Source organism: Neovison vison, chromosome 7 (assembly GCF_020171115.1).
Source record: "Neovison vison isolate M4711 chromosome 7, ASM_NN_V1, whole genome shotgun sequence".
Lineage (NCBI taxonomy): Eukaryota > Metazoa > Chordata > Mammalia > Carnivora > Mustelidae > Neogale > Neogale vison.
Genome location: NC_058097.1, coordinates 3,159,523 through 3,173,071, shown reverse-complemented (window position 1 = coordinate 3,173,071; position 13,549 = coordinate 3,159,523). Strand labels below are relative to the sequence as shown.

Below are 13,549 nucleotides of genomic sequence, written 5' to 3'. Positions count from 1 at the left end.
GGAACACTGTGGATTCGGGGTGGATAGGCCGGGTTTGACCCCCCGAGTGCCCCCTGCTTTCCTGCGGCCCCGGTTTGCTCTCCGCTCATCGGGGGTGGCCGGACCTGGGGGCAGGGGCAGGGTGGGGGGACGGTCCAGGCAGGAGAGGGAAGGGCCTGGTCGAGAAGCTGCTGGGGCCTGGGGGCGTCCGTAGCCATGGCCTCAGAACCCCCATGGCTGAGGTCAGGCCTGGGCTGGTCGTGACCTCGCTTGGGCTGGGAAGGGCTGTCGCGATGGTGGAGGCTCCTCCCTTGCCTCCGGCTGCTCCAGAATCCAGAAGATTCTGAATGGACATCAGGAGCCCCCGACTGCCGTGGATGTCCTCAGGCTGGCTGCTCGGCTCCCTTCAGCCGCGGGCATGACAAGAGCAGTCACGACTGTGGGTGGTATGCGTCCCCGGGGCTGGACCCTCCTGTGGCCACACATGGCAGGCTCTGCCCTTGGCCTTGGTCGGGGCTCCTCTTCCCCCTCCCGCCTTGAGCGAGCTCCTCCTCTGGTTTCCCAGGGTCTGCCTCCCCGCTGGGCCCCAGCCCACCAACCGTGTGTGCAAAGGTGGCCCGAGACGGGTCCGGCCAGTCAGGGTCCCACAGCTGCCTGCTGTGGCTGGTGCCAGGACCACCCCTGGGGGTTGGCAGCAGGCTGAGACCGGCGCATTCTGCCCCGGGGGCCGTGCCAGCTTCTCGGCTGCGACTCCGCGGGCGCCAGGGGGCCGAGGTGTCTGTGATGCGCGAGGGCAGCTGTCAGCACAGCTGCCGCTCCGGCCCCTGGGGGTCGCCCGTGCCTGCTCCGTGATCCGTGGACGGTGGGGGGCCCGGCTGGCTTCGCTGCTCCCTGCTGCAGAGCGGAGCTCACTTCCTGCGCCTGCTGCCACAACACCGGCGACCTCCCCGCGCTGGTGACCCGGTGGGAAGGGCGAGGGGGGGCTCCGCTCCGGGCCGCGTCTGCTCACGGGCACTTGCTTTCATGGCCCCTGCAGTGAGATGGGTTTCCACGCAGGCCTCCTGCCACGAGGACCCGTGTCCTCCCGGAAGTGGGGGGATTGCCTCCCACGTGCCCCACGGGGATGGGGTGGAAGCCCGTTAGGAAAGCGCATCTTAGACCACGCCCCAAAACACGAGCTTCCCTGGGTCTGGAGGAGGCCCCTGCCCTGCACCCTGGGCCTGACCCGGTGCTCTCTGTCCCCCAGCAGGACACCGGCTCTCGGGGCAGCAGCAGTGGGCGGGAGCGCCTCATCGTGGAGCCCCCGCTGCCCCAGGAGAAGGCAGGGGGCCCGGCCATCCCCTCACACCTGCTCAGCACCCCTTACCCTTTCGGCATCTCCCCCAGCTCTGTGGTGCAGGACTCCCGCTTCCCACCACTCAAGTAAGTCTGCAGGTCGGGAGCGGGGGCGTGTGTGCCGGGGGGTCTGGATCCCGGAGGCTGCACGAGCCGAGGCCGGGAGCCCCAGACGGTGGCGGAACCCCAGGCCCGCGGTCCCGGCTGTGCCTGCTGCCCACGTCCACGCCGAGGTGCTGGGTGCCTCTCCCCACTGCCTAAGCCCCCGGTCGGGGCTCTTGGAGCCAGGGGTGCCTCCGGGCTGTGGGGGGCCTGAGGAGCCGTCGTGGCTCACCTCTTGTTTCTGCGAGTCCCCTGTCCCCAGAGCCCCTCCCTGCTGGCGGGGGCATGTGGGGGGGGTGGGGGGTGGGGGACTGGCCCGGTGCCGGCCCCGTGCGGGAGTTCTGCTCACCGCAGTTCTTCCCACGTCCGTCCGTCCCCACGGCAGCCTGCAGCGGCCTGTGCACCACGTGGTGCCCCCGAGCACCGTGACCGAAGACTACCTGAGGAGCTTCCGGCCCTACCACACCACCGAGGACCTGCGCATGTCCTCCCTGCCTCCGCTCGGCCTGGACCCCGCCGCCGCCGCCGCTGCCTACTACCACCCTAGCTACCTGGCCCCGCACCCGTTCCCCCACCCGGCCTTCAGGTGAGGCCCTCACTGAGTCAGTGTGACGTTCTGGGGCCAGGCTCCGTGCCTCGAGCAGCCGCCGGCCTTCCAAGTTAGCCGCTAGGGGTTCACCCCCGGCGGGAGCCCCGTCCCCCACCCCCGCCGGCGTCCGTGCTGCCGCTCCCGCAGCGGCCGTCTATTGGGCTGCGTCCCTGGGAAGCCCCAAGGGAAGTGTGTCCCCGCCTCTGCCCTGTGCGGGGGCCCTGCCAGTCCTGGCCTGACGCATCTGTGGACCGTGGGCTGCTGCTCCCAGGGCGCCTGCGGTCAAGCCTGAAAGCGTCCTGGCTGGGTTTGGGGGCTGGCCGTGGTGTGGCCTCTGTCCGCAGGCCCGTGGTGGCAGCTTCCCGCCTTTCTGCCCTGGCTGCGCGGCACCTTCGGAGGGGCCTGGCCATGGTGTCTTTCACTTTGGGTCTCACTGGGCCCGATCTTCTCCGCACAGGATGGATGACTCGTACTGCTTGTCAGCCCTGCGGTCCCCCTTCTACCCCATCCCCACCCCCGGCTCCCTGCCCCCCCTGCACCCGTCGGCCATGCACCTCCACCTCTCCGGGGTCCGCTACCCCCCGGAGCTCTCCCACTCGTCCTTGGCTGCGCTGCACTCGGAGCGGATGTCCAGCCTCAGCGCCGAGAGGTAAGCCGTGTCCTGGGCCGCGGCGTCCTGCTCACAGGGTGCGGCGGGGGGCCAGGCTGGCCCCCGTGGCCTCAGTCTCTCACTTGGGAGGTGGGGCACGGCCAGTGCCCGGGAGCTCCGTGGCCCGTCGCCGGCCTCCTGGCGCGAGCGTGCGGGTGAGGCTCCGGGAGCAGGTGTGCGGCTTTCGGTCTGGGGACTCGGAGTCTCTCGGTGACTTAGTCCACGCGGAGGCCTGCGTGTCTGCCGTCGCGGTGCCAGTGACGGTGCTGGTCCCCCGGCAGCAGTGCCGCGGCCGTCACCGCCTCCTTCCCCTCGCCCGCAGGCTCCAGCTGGACGAGGAGCTGAGGCGCGAGCGGGAGCGGGAAGCGGATCGCGAGCGGGAGAAGGAGCGCGAGCGGGAGCGGGAGAAGGAGCGGGAGCGGGAGAAGGAACTGGAGCGGGAGCGGGAGAAGGAGCGGGAGCGGGAGCTGGAGCGCCAGCGGGAGCAGCGGGCCCGCGAGAAGGAGCTGCTGGCGGCCAAGGCGCTGGAGCCGGCCTTCCTGCCCGTGGCCGAGCTGCACGGGCTGCGGGGCCACGCCGGCGAGGAGCGCGGCAAGCCCTCGGAGCAGCTGACCCCGACGCGCCCAGGTACCGCAGGGCCCGGGCGTCTGCGGCCAGGAGTGGGGACGGTGGGTCCACCAAGGCCGCGGCGCACCATGGCCAAGGACAGCGAGTGCTTGAGGAAGGGAGGGAAGAGTTTTGAGTGGTTTTTTCCCTTTGCCTTAAACGTACCTCGTTTAAGGTCAGACTTCGCGCCGGCTTGTTGACCGGCTGGCGGGACCACGGGGAACCCCGTGTGCTCCCTGGGGCCCCTGGGGGCAGGTGGCCGCGGGAGAGGAGGGGGCGCGTGGGCCGGGCTCGGGCGCTGAGGTCCGGCGGCGACGGTCTGTCCCCACAGAGAAGCTGAAGGAGGCCGGCCTGCAGGCCCCGAAGCCCGTGCAGCACCCCCTGCACCCCGCGCCCGCCACGCACCATGCCATGCCCGGCCTCCTGTCCAACCACAGCATCTTCTCGCTGCCGGGCAGCAGCGCCGCCACGGCCCTGCTCATCCAGCGCACCAACGAGGAGGAGAAGTGGCTGGCGCGGCAGCGGCGGCTGCGGCAGGAGAAGGAGGACCGGCAGTCGCAGGTGTCGGAGTTCCGGCAGCAGGTGCTGGAGCAGCACCTGGACATGGGCCGGCCCCCGGTGCCCACGGAGGCGGAGCACAGGCCGGACAGTGCCAGGTGGGGCTCGGCGGGGCCGGGGGCGGCCTGGGAGGGAGGGGGGCTTCACGCTTGCGGTGGCTTAGAGCCAGCCAGCATTGCTGGGGCGCCCGCGGTTTGCACCGCCTCCCAAGGGCTTTCACTTGCTACCAGGGGCCCTGCCTCTGACAGGTGAGGCCCACAGAGGTGCTTGTCCCTCGGTGACGGCGCCGGCCAGAGCCAGGGCCTTCCCACACAGCCTGGCTGCGTCCGCACAGGGACCGTCGAGTCGCCTGTGGGGGGCGGGAGAGGCTTTGATCTTTACACCGGCTTTCGCTGTGGGCCTCTGCTTTCAAGCCGAAACGCTTCTTTAATAAGAGAGGGGAGCTACATTTAATTTTCGTTCAAATAGAAAATTAAGTTTATTGCTGTTGAAATAATACCCGTTTCCCAGCCCCATTCTGGAATCCCCCGGGAGGCCTTTGTGCCCGTCCTTGGGCCCCGGCCTCCACTTACAGCTGTGCCCGAGCCTCCCCACTGCCACCTGGTGGTCTGGCTGTCACCTATAGCGTCCCTACCCCACCGTCCATCCCTCTCTGCCTGGCCATGTCTCAGGGACAGGGGATGCTGGCCTCAGTTTCCCCAGTTGTGCACGAGGGGAGCCAGGCAGGAAGATCTCAATGTCTGGGATGCTGCCTGGTGGAGGCGTTTCCAATGTCCCCATGCTCATCGCCTCTTTCCTTTAGCCTTTGGCCTACTGTCCCGGGCACTGCTGGCCTGGTCCGCAGCCCTGAGCAGCATCCGCTGGGTAGGGCAACGGCAGGGATTCCCTTGGCTGATGTGCTGTGAGCTGGTGTCCCTACGCCGGCAGGCGGCACTGCCCACCGTGGCCACAGCGAGGGCGTCTCTGCTGCTGGCCATTCCTCTGCTCCTCCCATCTCACGCCCGGCGGCCTGGGAGAGCAGCCAGCACAGCCCCGCCGGCCTGATGAAGTCTGGGTATTCTGGCTCCACGGGAGTCTTCTCTGCCCAAGGCCCAAGGAGCCTGGCACCACTGTCCCCAGTAGGGGCAGCCTCTGCCTCGGGACGTAGCAGCCTCAGGCGGGCCGGGGCACTGGGGTGGGGGGCGGAATCTGGCCCCCAGCCGCCCTCTCCCGGCCTCTGTGGTCCCCACAGCAGCCGGCCACGCACTTGGCTGCACAGCAGCATGAACCTGACCTCTGACGGGCCCGCGTGTTCCGAGCTAGAAAACCACTCCGTGCTCGGCTGCGGTGTAGGACGTACTTACTCTTCTGACGGCTTTCGCTTTTTGGCCATTTACTTAAGGACCTGTGGCTTCTTGATACAGTGGACTTTTGTCTCTGCTGCTCAGCGCTGCAGTGGCCTTCGGGGACGTTCTCCTAACCTGCATTTGGGAGTAACTTCGTGGCTGTGGTTCAGTGCCCGCCCCCTGGCCAGGCGAGGGTGGGGGGTGGACTCTGGAAGCTGTGATAGAGGCAAAGCAACTTACCCAGTGTGCGGCGCTGCACCCCACCAGGTGGCTTGGCTCCGTGGGGACTCTTTGGTGTAGCTGCTGCCTTGGGGCCATGTGGGGTTGTTGGCCTTCTCCCCCTCCCAAAACTGTTTCTTTGGGAGGAGGGGAGGAAGAAGCAGACCCCGCAGAGCAGGGAGCCCAGCGTGGGGCTCATCCTGGCCCCCAAGCCAAAGGCGCCCACTGAGCCCAGGATCAGGGACCTGATGTTCCGATGGAGACCGCTGGGGTTCGGCAAAAGCACAGAGCCACCCTAGCTGTGACTGCCGCCAGAAGCAGGTGTCCCCACCCCACTGGCTGGGCAGACACCTGGGAGAGAGGAGAGCGGCCCTGGGAAGGCTGCCCTGCCCCACGTCTGTCCACTGCTTGGCACATACGGAGGTGCCAGTGACAAGGACACACCTCTGCCGTCAGAGCCGTGTCCTCTCCACAGGGGAGCAAAGGTCTGTCCTCGTACAGAGCTCGCTGCGTGCGAGGTTGGGGGGAGGGGAGGGAGCAGAAGCGGGTCCGGCCTGAGACCGTCTCTGTCCGCGCGCAGCGTTCACCTCCGAGCTTCCGTGTGCTCTCAGAAGTCGACGCCTCCAGCTGTGGCAGGCGAGCTGGGGTCCCCGGGCAGCAGCCTGTTAAGGGGTCTCAGAGGCGGCGGCCTGGGCGCCCCTCCGGCTCCGCGTGCCCGGGCGGCTGCTGCCGTGACCGACGGGCTGCTCCGCTCCTTCCCCAGGCCGGGACCAAACCGCCCGGAGCCGGGCAGCTCGCGAGACCCCCCGCAGCACTTTGGCGGGCCCCCGCCGCTCATCTCGCCCAAGCCCCAGCACCACTCTGTGCCCGCGGGCCTCTGGAACCCGGTGTCGCTGATGGACAGCAGCCTGGAGCCGCGGCGGGCCCCGGAGAGCCACCCTCTGCCCGGCCACCCCGCCCCGTTCGAGCCCAGCCGCCAGGCCGCCGTCCCGCTGGTGAAGGTGGAGCGCGTCTACTGCCAGGAGAAGGCGGACGAGGGGCCCCGGAAGCGTGAGGCCGCCCCCCTGGACAAGTACCAGCCACCCCCGAGGGAGGCGGGGGGCCTGGAGCACCAGGCCTTTCCTCACGGGCCCGGGCCCTTCCTGGCCGAGCTCGAGAAGACCACCCAGACCCTCCTGGGCCAGCAGCGGGCCGCCCTCCCCCAGCCCGCCGCCTTCGCCGAGCTGGCCGGGCCGCTGAAGCCAGGCTCGCCCTACCGGCCGCCCGCGCCACGGGGCCCCGACCCGGCCTACATCTACGACGAGCTCCTGCAGCAGCGGCGGCGGCTGGTCAGCAAGCTGGACCTGGAGGAGCGCCGGCGGCGAGAGGCCCAGGAGAAAGGTGCGGCTCCCTGGCTCTCGGCCTTCCTGGGGCGGCGGTGGGGGACAGTGGTGCCAGCGCCCCCCTCCCCCCCTCCCCGGGCCGGGCTGCCAGCCGCCCAGGGAGCGGGCTCGCGGGCTCCTGTGTCGCTCTCCGACTCTGCTGGGGAGACGGACCTGGGGTCCCTGCCGGTCCCGCTCCAGCGCAGATCGGCCAAAAAGCCCGACCGAGCTCTCTGGATGGAAGACTCCACAGACAGGCGCGACGGATAAGTGACGAACAGAGCTGACAAGGTGGTTTTATGTACGAGTAGTGTAGCGTGACAGGGCAGGAGGCTGTTGAAAGAACAGGCCTGGGCCCCGTGGGGGCTTCTCATGGGGCTGTCATCCTTGGGGAGGGGCGGGCATGGGGCAAGGCCCCGGGGGCTGCCCCAGCACAAAGCTTTTCTCCTGTGAACGCAGTCTCTCAGCCGGGAGCTGCGGCCAAGGCCAGGTTGCTCTAGACCAGATTCAGGGCCGACAAGTATTTTTCATCTCCACTCGCCTCGTGAGGAAGGCAGAGGGGCTGCTCTGGTGCCCTTGGTGCAGGGGTTCTGCCGTCCTCTGCATCGGAGTTTTTGTGCGTGCTCCATGCCTTAGGGACCTGAGTGCGCCTGTCCCCTCCTGGGTAAGGGACCCAGAGGGCCGCAGAGGGAGGGGATGGGTGTGCACACACAGCCTTGCGTCGCCATGGACACAGCCCAGGCCTGTGGGACGAAGGATTCCCTGCCGAGAGATCACTGTCCTTTCGGGCTGTCTCAGCCTGGTCACTTGGGGTCCAGAGGAAACCCAGCATCTGCCTCCTGCTGCCTCCATGCCCCAGCCCAGCCACTGTCCCTGTCTAGCACAAAAACCCTAGGACTGGGAGTTAGTGCACATCTCCACCGGCGCTGACAGGAATCTGGGCTTCAGGGTGCTTAGAGAGGCTGGCCGGGCTTGGTCTGACAGAAGCATCTGTACGCAAGTCGGGGGGCCCCATGTGTGCCCCACTGGAGGATGAGGCCCCTTGCTCAGCCAAATAAATCATTCTCGCCCCCAGGGTACTACTACGACCTAGATGACTCCTATGACGAGAGCGACGAGGAGGAGGTCAGGGCCCACCTCCGCTGTGTGGCTGAGCAGCCACCGCTCAAGCTGGACACATCCTCCGAGGTACTGGAACCTGGTCCCTGCTGCCTGGGGCTGTGGGCTGGGCTCCCGGTGCCCTCATCAGCGCCTGCGTCCTGGCTTCCCTCCTGCTGTCCCGGGCAGCCCCGCCCTTGCTGGGACTCCCTGCAGGCCTCTCTTCTGCTGGTGGCCGCTGTCTGGATGTGCTCGCCGTCGGGGTCCTGCTCTGTGGCCCGGTGCCGAGTGGGCCACGGCACACGGGCTGCACGGACCTGAGGAGGGGCCCCTGGGACCGTGGAAGCATGCCACTGCCCGAGGTTTCAAACTCATTTGTTCTCTTTCCCGATCTAGAAGCTAGAGTTTTTGCAACTTTTTGGCTTGACCACCCAACAGCAGAAGGAGGAATTGCTGACCCAGAAGCGGAGGAAGCGGCGGCGGATGCTGAGGGAGAGAAGCCCGTCGCCCCCGACGACGCAGAACAAGCGGCAGACGCCCTCCCCGAGGCTGGCGCTGTCCACCCGCTACAGCCCCGACGAGATGAACAACAGCCCTAACTTCGAAGAGAAGAAGCAGTTCCTGACCATCTTCAACCTGACCCACATCAGCGCTGAGAAGAGGAAAGGTAGGGCCCGGTGCAGGTCTTGAGGGCTGGGGTCGCTCCATGGCCACGGGCTTCTGGAGAGGCAGGGCCGTGGGCTCCCGGTGGGATCGGAAGGCGCTTCATCCGGGCTCTCTTCGCTCCATCCAGCCCCCCGCGAGGCGGCCGCTTTGCTGTCACAGGCCTGCCCCTGTGTCTCTCTGGCATCAACTTTCTCTCCGCTCCAAATGCAAGTCCCCCTCCTTGGAGCGCATTTCTCTCGTGGCTTCAGTGGCCTCTGTTTCCGCTACTCTTGTTGCTTGTCAGACCTCTCGGCACCTGCGCAGCAAGCGAAGTGACCCCTGGGTACAGGGGCGCGTCACACCTTCCTGCGGTGGCCGCTTTCCTCTTGGGGCCAGCGTGGCCCAGGGCGCTTCGTGTTGCCACGGCAGGAGGCCCGGGGCAGCCGAGCTTGCCCTGGCAGGTGCTTCTGGGGCTGTGAGGCCACTGGGGCCGCGCCCGGGCCGTGTCTTGGGGCAGGAGCCGTGGGGCAGGAACGGGCGTGCTCCTAGTGTGTCTGGCGTCCCGCTCTTCCGTGCGCTCCGCACGCTCGCGTAGGGTCTGTGCGTTCGGGTGTGGACTCGGCCGGTCTGGGTGCTCCGTGCACACTTCCACGTGCGGCTTGCAGACACCGAGGCAGCCGCTTCTCTCTGAAAGGAATTCGGATGAAGGCGGGAGCGCTGACCGGTCCCGGGCTTGCTCCACTGGCGGCGTACGTGGCTAATTCGTTCGCCTTCGGCCTTTAGCCAATCTAGTGGGACCCGTGCACCCATGAGGCAGGGACGTGTTGGTCGCCCGTGCCAGGGCCCAGGAAGTCGTGGTCGGTCTGTAACCAGCGTCCTTGTGCCTGACTTAAGCCCTAGAGGAAGCCACAGTGATGCAGGCACTCGGGGTCAGGAACGAGGGCCACCGCCAGGGGAACTCGCCACACTGGGCGTCATGGCAGGTCCAGCCCATTTCGGGCAGCCACCCGGGGACATGTGCTCACGGGCCGGGCACGGGGGTAGAGGATGTGCCTGGAGCCTGTACTTCCCGGGCCGCCGCTTTGCGTGGGGCCCTCTCGTGCGCGTGAGCCTTAAACACGAACGCCACGTGGGGAGTCGTTACTTCGCTGTGCACACGTCGTTTCCGCAGCGGGTCTGGAAGGCTCTGCAGGAAGAGCTGAGCGGAATCTAGGCTCGCTCTGAAAGACAGGCTTCGTCCTTCCAACACCGCCTGTCCCTCGGTGCTCGCTTCGTTGCTCCTGCTTTGATGGGCTCGCGCCTACCAGCCAGGCCCGGGCGAGCAGCCTGCCCCCAGCGACCCACCTGCCCCCAGCGACCCGCCGGTGGTGTTAACCTCAGGCTGCTTTCCTCATAGACACAGAGAAACTTGTTGAAATGCTCCGTGCCATGAAGCAGAAGGCACTGTCCGCAGCAGTGGCCGACCCACTCAGGAGCTCTCCGAGGGACAGTCCTGCTGTCTCCCTGAGCGGTAAGGCCCAGGGCGGGCAGGACAGCCCCCTCCTCCGTGGCCGCCTGGGACTGTCCGGAGGGCTGCTCAAGGTCTTCTTCGTCAGGGATCTTCCCTCCCGGAAGCAGGGTGTTTCTCTCCATCTCGCTCTTCCACAAGCTGCCCGCACGGCTGGGCAGGCTGTCCTCGGGACAGAGCAGGACAGCAGGAGGGCAGGGCCAGGGGCCGACGGGGAGGGTCCCGGCTTCCAAGGGGCTGTCCGCAGTCGCTCGGTGCCATCCCAGACGCCACCCAGCCGGGCCTCAAAAGCTTCGGACCCCGGTGCCCGCTGCCCCCGCCCTGCGGCTCCTGCCGGCCCCGAGCTGGCCGCGCTCTGGCATCTCCGTCTTGCTTGTTCTGCCCTGCAGGCCTCTCCGACGCTTGCTCTCATGCCTCTTCTCTCTGTCTCTCTCTCGGCTTCGGTCAAATCTCGCTGCGCTGCTCGGTGGAACCGGAAATCTCTGTGGTCCGGCCCTGTTCCCAGATCCTGACATGGTCTCTCTTACCGGGTTGGGGCACGTGAACATCTCCCTTGTGGGTGACTTGAAGCGACCTGCTGCTTCTTTCAGATTCTCTTTCTTCCCGGCTGCCTTCCCGGGGCACCGTTCAAGGAGGGACTCGCAGCGGAACGCAGCCCCCCCGCCCCGACCGCGCGCGCTCACGGACGCTGAGCTGATCGGCCCCCCGGGTCGTGGTTCTCTACGCTGGGTCTTTAGGACACTCAGCTCTAGAGGTCAGCGCCTGGCCGGTCACTCGCCGCTCTCACCGTTGTCCTTGCTTTCTCTCCAAAAGAACCAGCCATGCAGCAAGCCCCTCTCGAGACGGAGAAGCCCGTGGGTGTTGCTGCTTCCTTGTCTGATGTCGCCAAGGCCACGGAGCCCGGGAGACTGGAGCAGCTCCGGCCCCAGGAGCTGTCGCGGGTCCAGGAGCCAGCGGCGCCCAGCGGCGAGAAGGCCAGGCTGAGCGAGGCCCCCGGGGGCAAGAAGAGCCTGAGCCTGCTTCATCACATCCGCGGCCCCGCGCCCAAGGACGTCCCCGTGCCGCTGTCCCACAGCATCAACGGGAAGAGCAAGCCGTGGGAGCCCTTCATGGCGGAGGAGTTCGCGCACCAGTTCCACGAGTCTGTGCTGCAGTCCACCCAGAAGGCCCTGCAGAAGCATAAAGGTACTGAGGCTGCCTGGTCTGTCCCTGTCCCTGTCCCGCTCCCGTGTCACCAGAGCGGCCGGTGGGATTTCCTGGAGCACCGGGCTGCATCGGGGGTCGCCCTCAAACTTTAGCGTGTACGAGGTGCCGGGAGCGCTCCGTGGCTGGCAGGTGCCGCCGCTGCCACTGGCTGCCGACCCCAGCTCAGGAAGAATCAGCAAGGGCCGTCCTCTGAGTCGTAGAAGCCCTTGCTTTTCGCAAGGCCGGTCTCAGGCACAGGGAGGCTCTGTTCCTTCTGTAGCGCGAGCTTTCCCAGTGTTCCCGCGCCGCTGGATCTCCCCGCTCCGACACCCGGGCCGGCGGCTGTTCGTTCCAGCAGCCTCCGAGGACACTCTGTGGGACACTTGGGCCCCCAGACCCACTCCCCTTGGACATTTTCGTGGAAGTCCCCAAAGGTGGGAGAACGGGTCGCTACAGCGCGTTCTCGCTGAATCAAAGGTCGAAACTGTCCAGAGGGAGAACGCCCGGGGCTTCGGTAACAACCGAGGGTGACGTTCCGTGTGGGCCAGTAGCCAGGAGGAAGTAACGGGCTAAAGGGCGGTGGTGGTCACGGTCAGAGTCAGGAGGAGTTTTCTCGACTGGGTGTTTGTTGTGGATGTACTTGAACGAGTCCCGTTTTTCAGGGAGAAAATATTTGATTAGGTGACCAGGTTAAATACCCTTGCCCTCTCCGACACATGTCCCAGGCTTTCCTGTGGACCTGGGACACGTTTTTCACCAACCCTTTCCTGACAGTACACTGGACCGTTTTTTCAGGGCTTTTTTTTTTTTTTTAGATTGATTTATTTTTTAAAAAGAGAGAGGCAGAGGGAGAAGCAGGCTTCCTGCTGAGCAGGACCCCGGATCACTACCTGAGCCTGTGGCAGACCCTAACAACAGAGCCCCCCAGGCGCCCACATTTGTTTACTTTAGAGAGTGACACGCAAGGGTCAGGGGAGAGGGAGAGCAAGAAGCCCAGCCCGGCACAGAGCCCCACACGGGGCTTCATCCCAGAGGCCCAGCGTCTACAACCGGAACTGAACCCAAGAGTTGGACGTTCCCAACAGCTGTGCCCCCCGGGCGCCCCTCCTGAGGATTTTAAAGCCTTCCACGTCCTGCCAGTCCGGGCCGTGCAGGGCCATGCCACGGGGCAGTGCCGGCTTCATCGAACCCGGTCCCGGCAGCAGCCAGCAGGGGGTATGCCTGCAGCCTACAGGACTGCACTCCCCGAGAGGGCGCTGACCGGTGTCCCCGAGGGCCAGCTGCAGACCAAGTTCCAGCCCCGTTTCCTAAGACAGGACACGGGGTGCAGTGTCCTCAGGGACCGGCGTGGCTGAGACCACGCGCCCGTTAGGACTGAGTGGAGGAGACACATGGCTGCTGGGGTCGTTGTAGCTCCCCGACCTTGCCCTTGGTTGCCACGTTCAACTTCTGGAGGGCACGGGCCTCTCCGTCCTCCCTTAGCAGAACCGCCGTCGCGCAGGATCCCGGCGGCCCGTGACGAGCTGCTCTCTCCCCGCAGGGAGCGCGGCCGCGCTGTCTGCCGAGCAGAGCCACAAAGTCGACGCGTCCGTCCACTACAACATTCCGGAGCTGCGGTCCTCCAGCCGGCTCCCTCCGCCCCAGCACAACGGGCAGGAGGCCCCCCCCGGGAGGAAGGGCCCCCTCACGCAGGAGATGGACCAGGACTCGGAGGAGGACGAAGACGACGGAGAGGAGGACGAGGACGAACCCCCCAGGCGCAAGTGGCAAGGGATCGAGGCAATCTTCGAGGCTTACCAGGAACACATAGAAGGTACGTGGGGGAGGGGCCAAGGGCCGTGGGAAAGAAAGTAAAAGGAAGCGGACTGGACCCATCTGTGTGGGCTCTCCCTGCCAACCACGGGACTCTGCGTGGTGGCACGGACACTGCATTCCTGGAGCACAACTAGGTAATTCTCGTCCGCTGCCCCCGTTTCCCAAACTGTTCCTTGGGCTTTTGCCGGGTGCCCCAGTTTATAGACTGGAGGCCACGGTCCCTGGAGGAACTTAAGTACCAGTGGCTGCCACCACTCAGTGGGACGGCACGGACCTGGGCCACGCCCTCCGTGCTTGCTGTCTCCCCCCGCGCTTCTAAATGCCCTGGCAGTCCGGGCTGTGGCTACACGCCAGGGTCCTGAAAATGGAAGGTTTGTGAATTTAGCTGAGCCCTAAATAGTGAGGCCGGGTCATTGCCCTGGCCTGCATGCTGGGCTGGTGCTTTGTGCAGGGGGCGAGCCCTCGGCCATAGCCGCCGCACCCCTCTCCTCCCGGGGCCTAGTGCTTTGGGGCGAGGGGCTCTGGGTAGGGGTCCCGGGGTCTGCGTCCTGTCCTTGGGCTTCTAGCACGCTGCTT

The 13,549-nt window shown here is 66.6% G+C and overlaps 1 protein-coding gene across 4 annotated transcripts in view; it reads left to right on the top strand.

Annotated features, from left to right (window-relative positions):
* GSE1 (Gse1 coiled-coil protein) overlaps positions 1-13,549 on the top strand; it is a 388,875-nt gene that overhangs the window by 368,900 nt on the left and 6,426 nt on the right. Inside the window, exons 5-15 of one of the 4 annotated variants that reach the window (XM_044255618.1) lie at positions 1,226-1,401; positions 1,802-2,002; positions 2,463-2,654; positions 2,977-3,281; positions 3,592-3,916; positions 6,126-6,742; positions 7,799-7,911; positions 8,218-8,488; positions 9,863-9,976; positions 10,787-11,158; positions 12,699-12,971. In XM_044255618.1, the coding sequence (XP_044111553.1) occupies positions 1,226-1,401; positions 1,802-2,002; positions 2,463-2,654; positions 2,977-3,281; positions 3,592-3,916; positions 6,126-6,742; positions 7,799-7,911; positions 8,218-8,488; positions 9,863-9,976; positions 10,787-11,158; positions 12,699-12,971 (2,959 nt within the window). The remainder of the gene's footprint in view (positions 1-1,225; positions 1,402-1,801; positions 2,003-2,462; positions 2,655-2,976; positions 3,282-3,591; positions 3,917-6,125; positions 6,743-7,798; positions 7,912-8,217; positions 8,489-9,862; positions 9,977-10,786; positions 11,159-12,698; positions 12,972-13,549) is intronic. The other 3 variants (XM_044255616.1, XM_044255615.1, XM_044255617.1) reach the window with 3 other exon arrangements.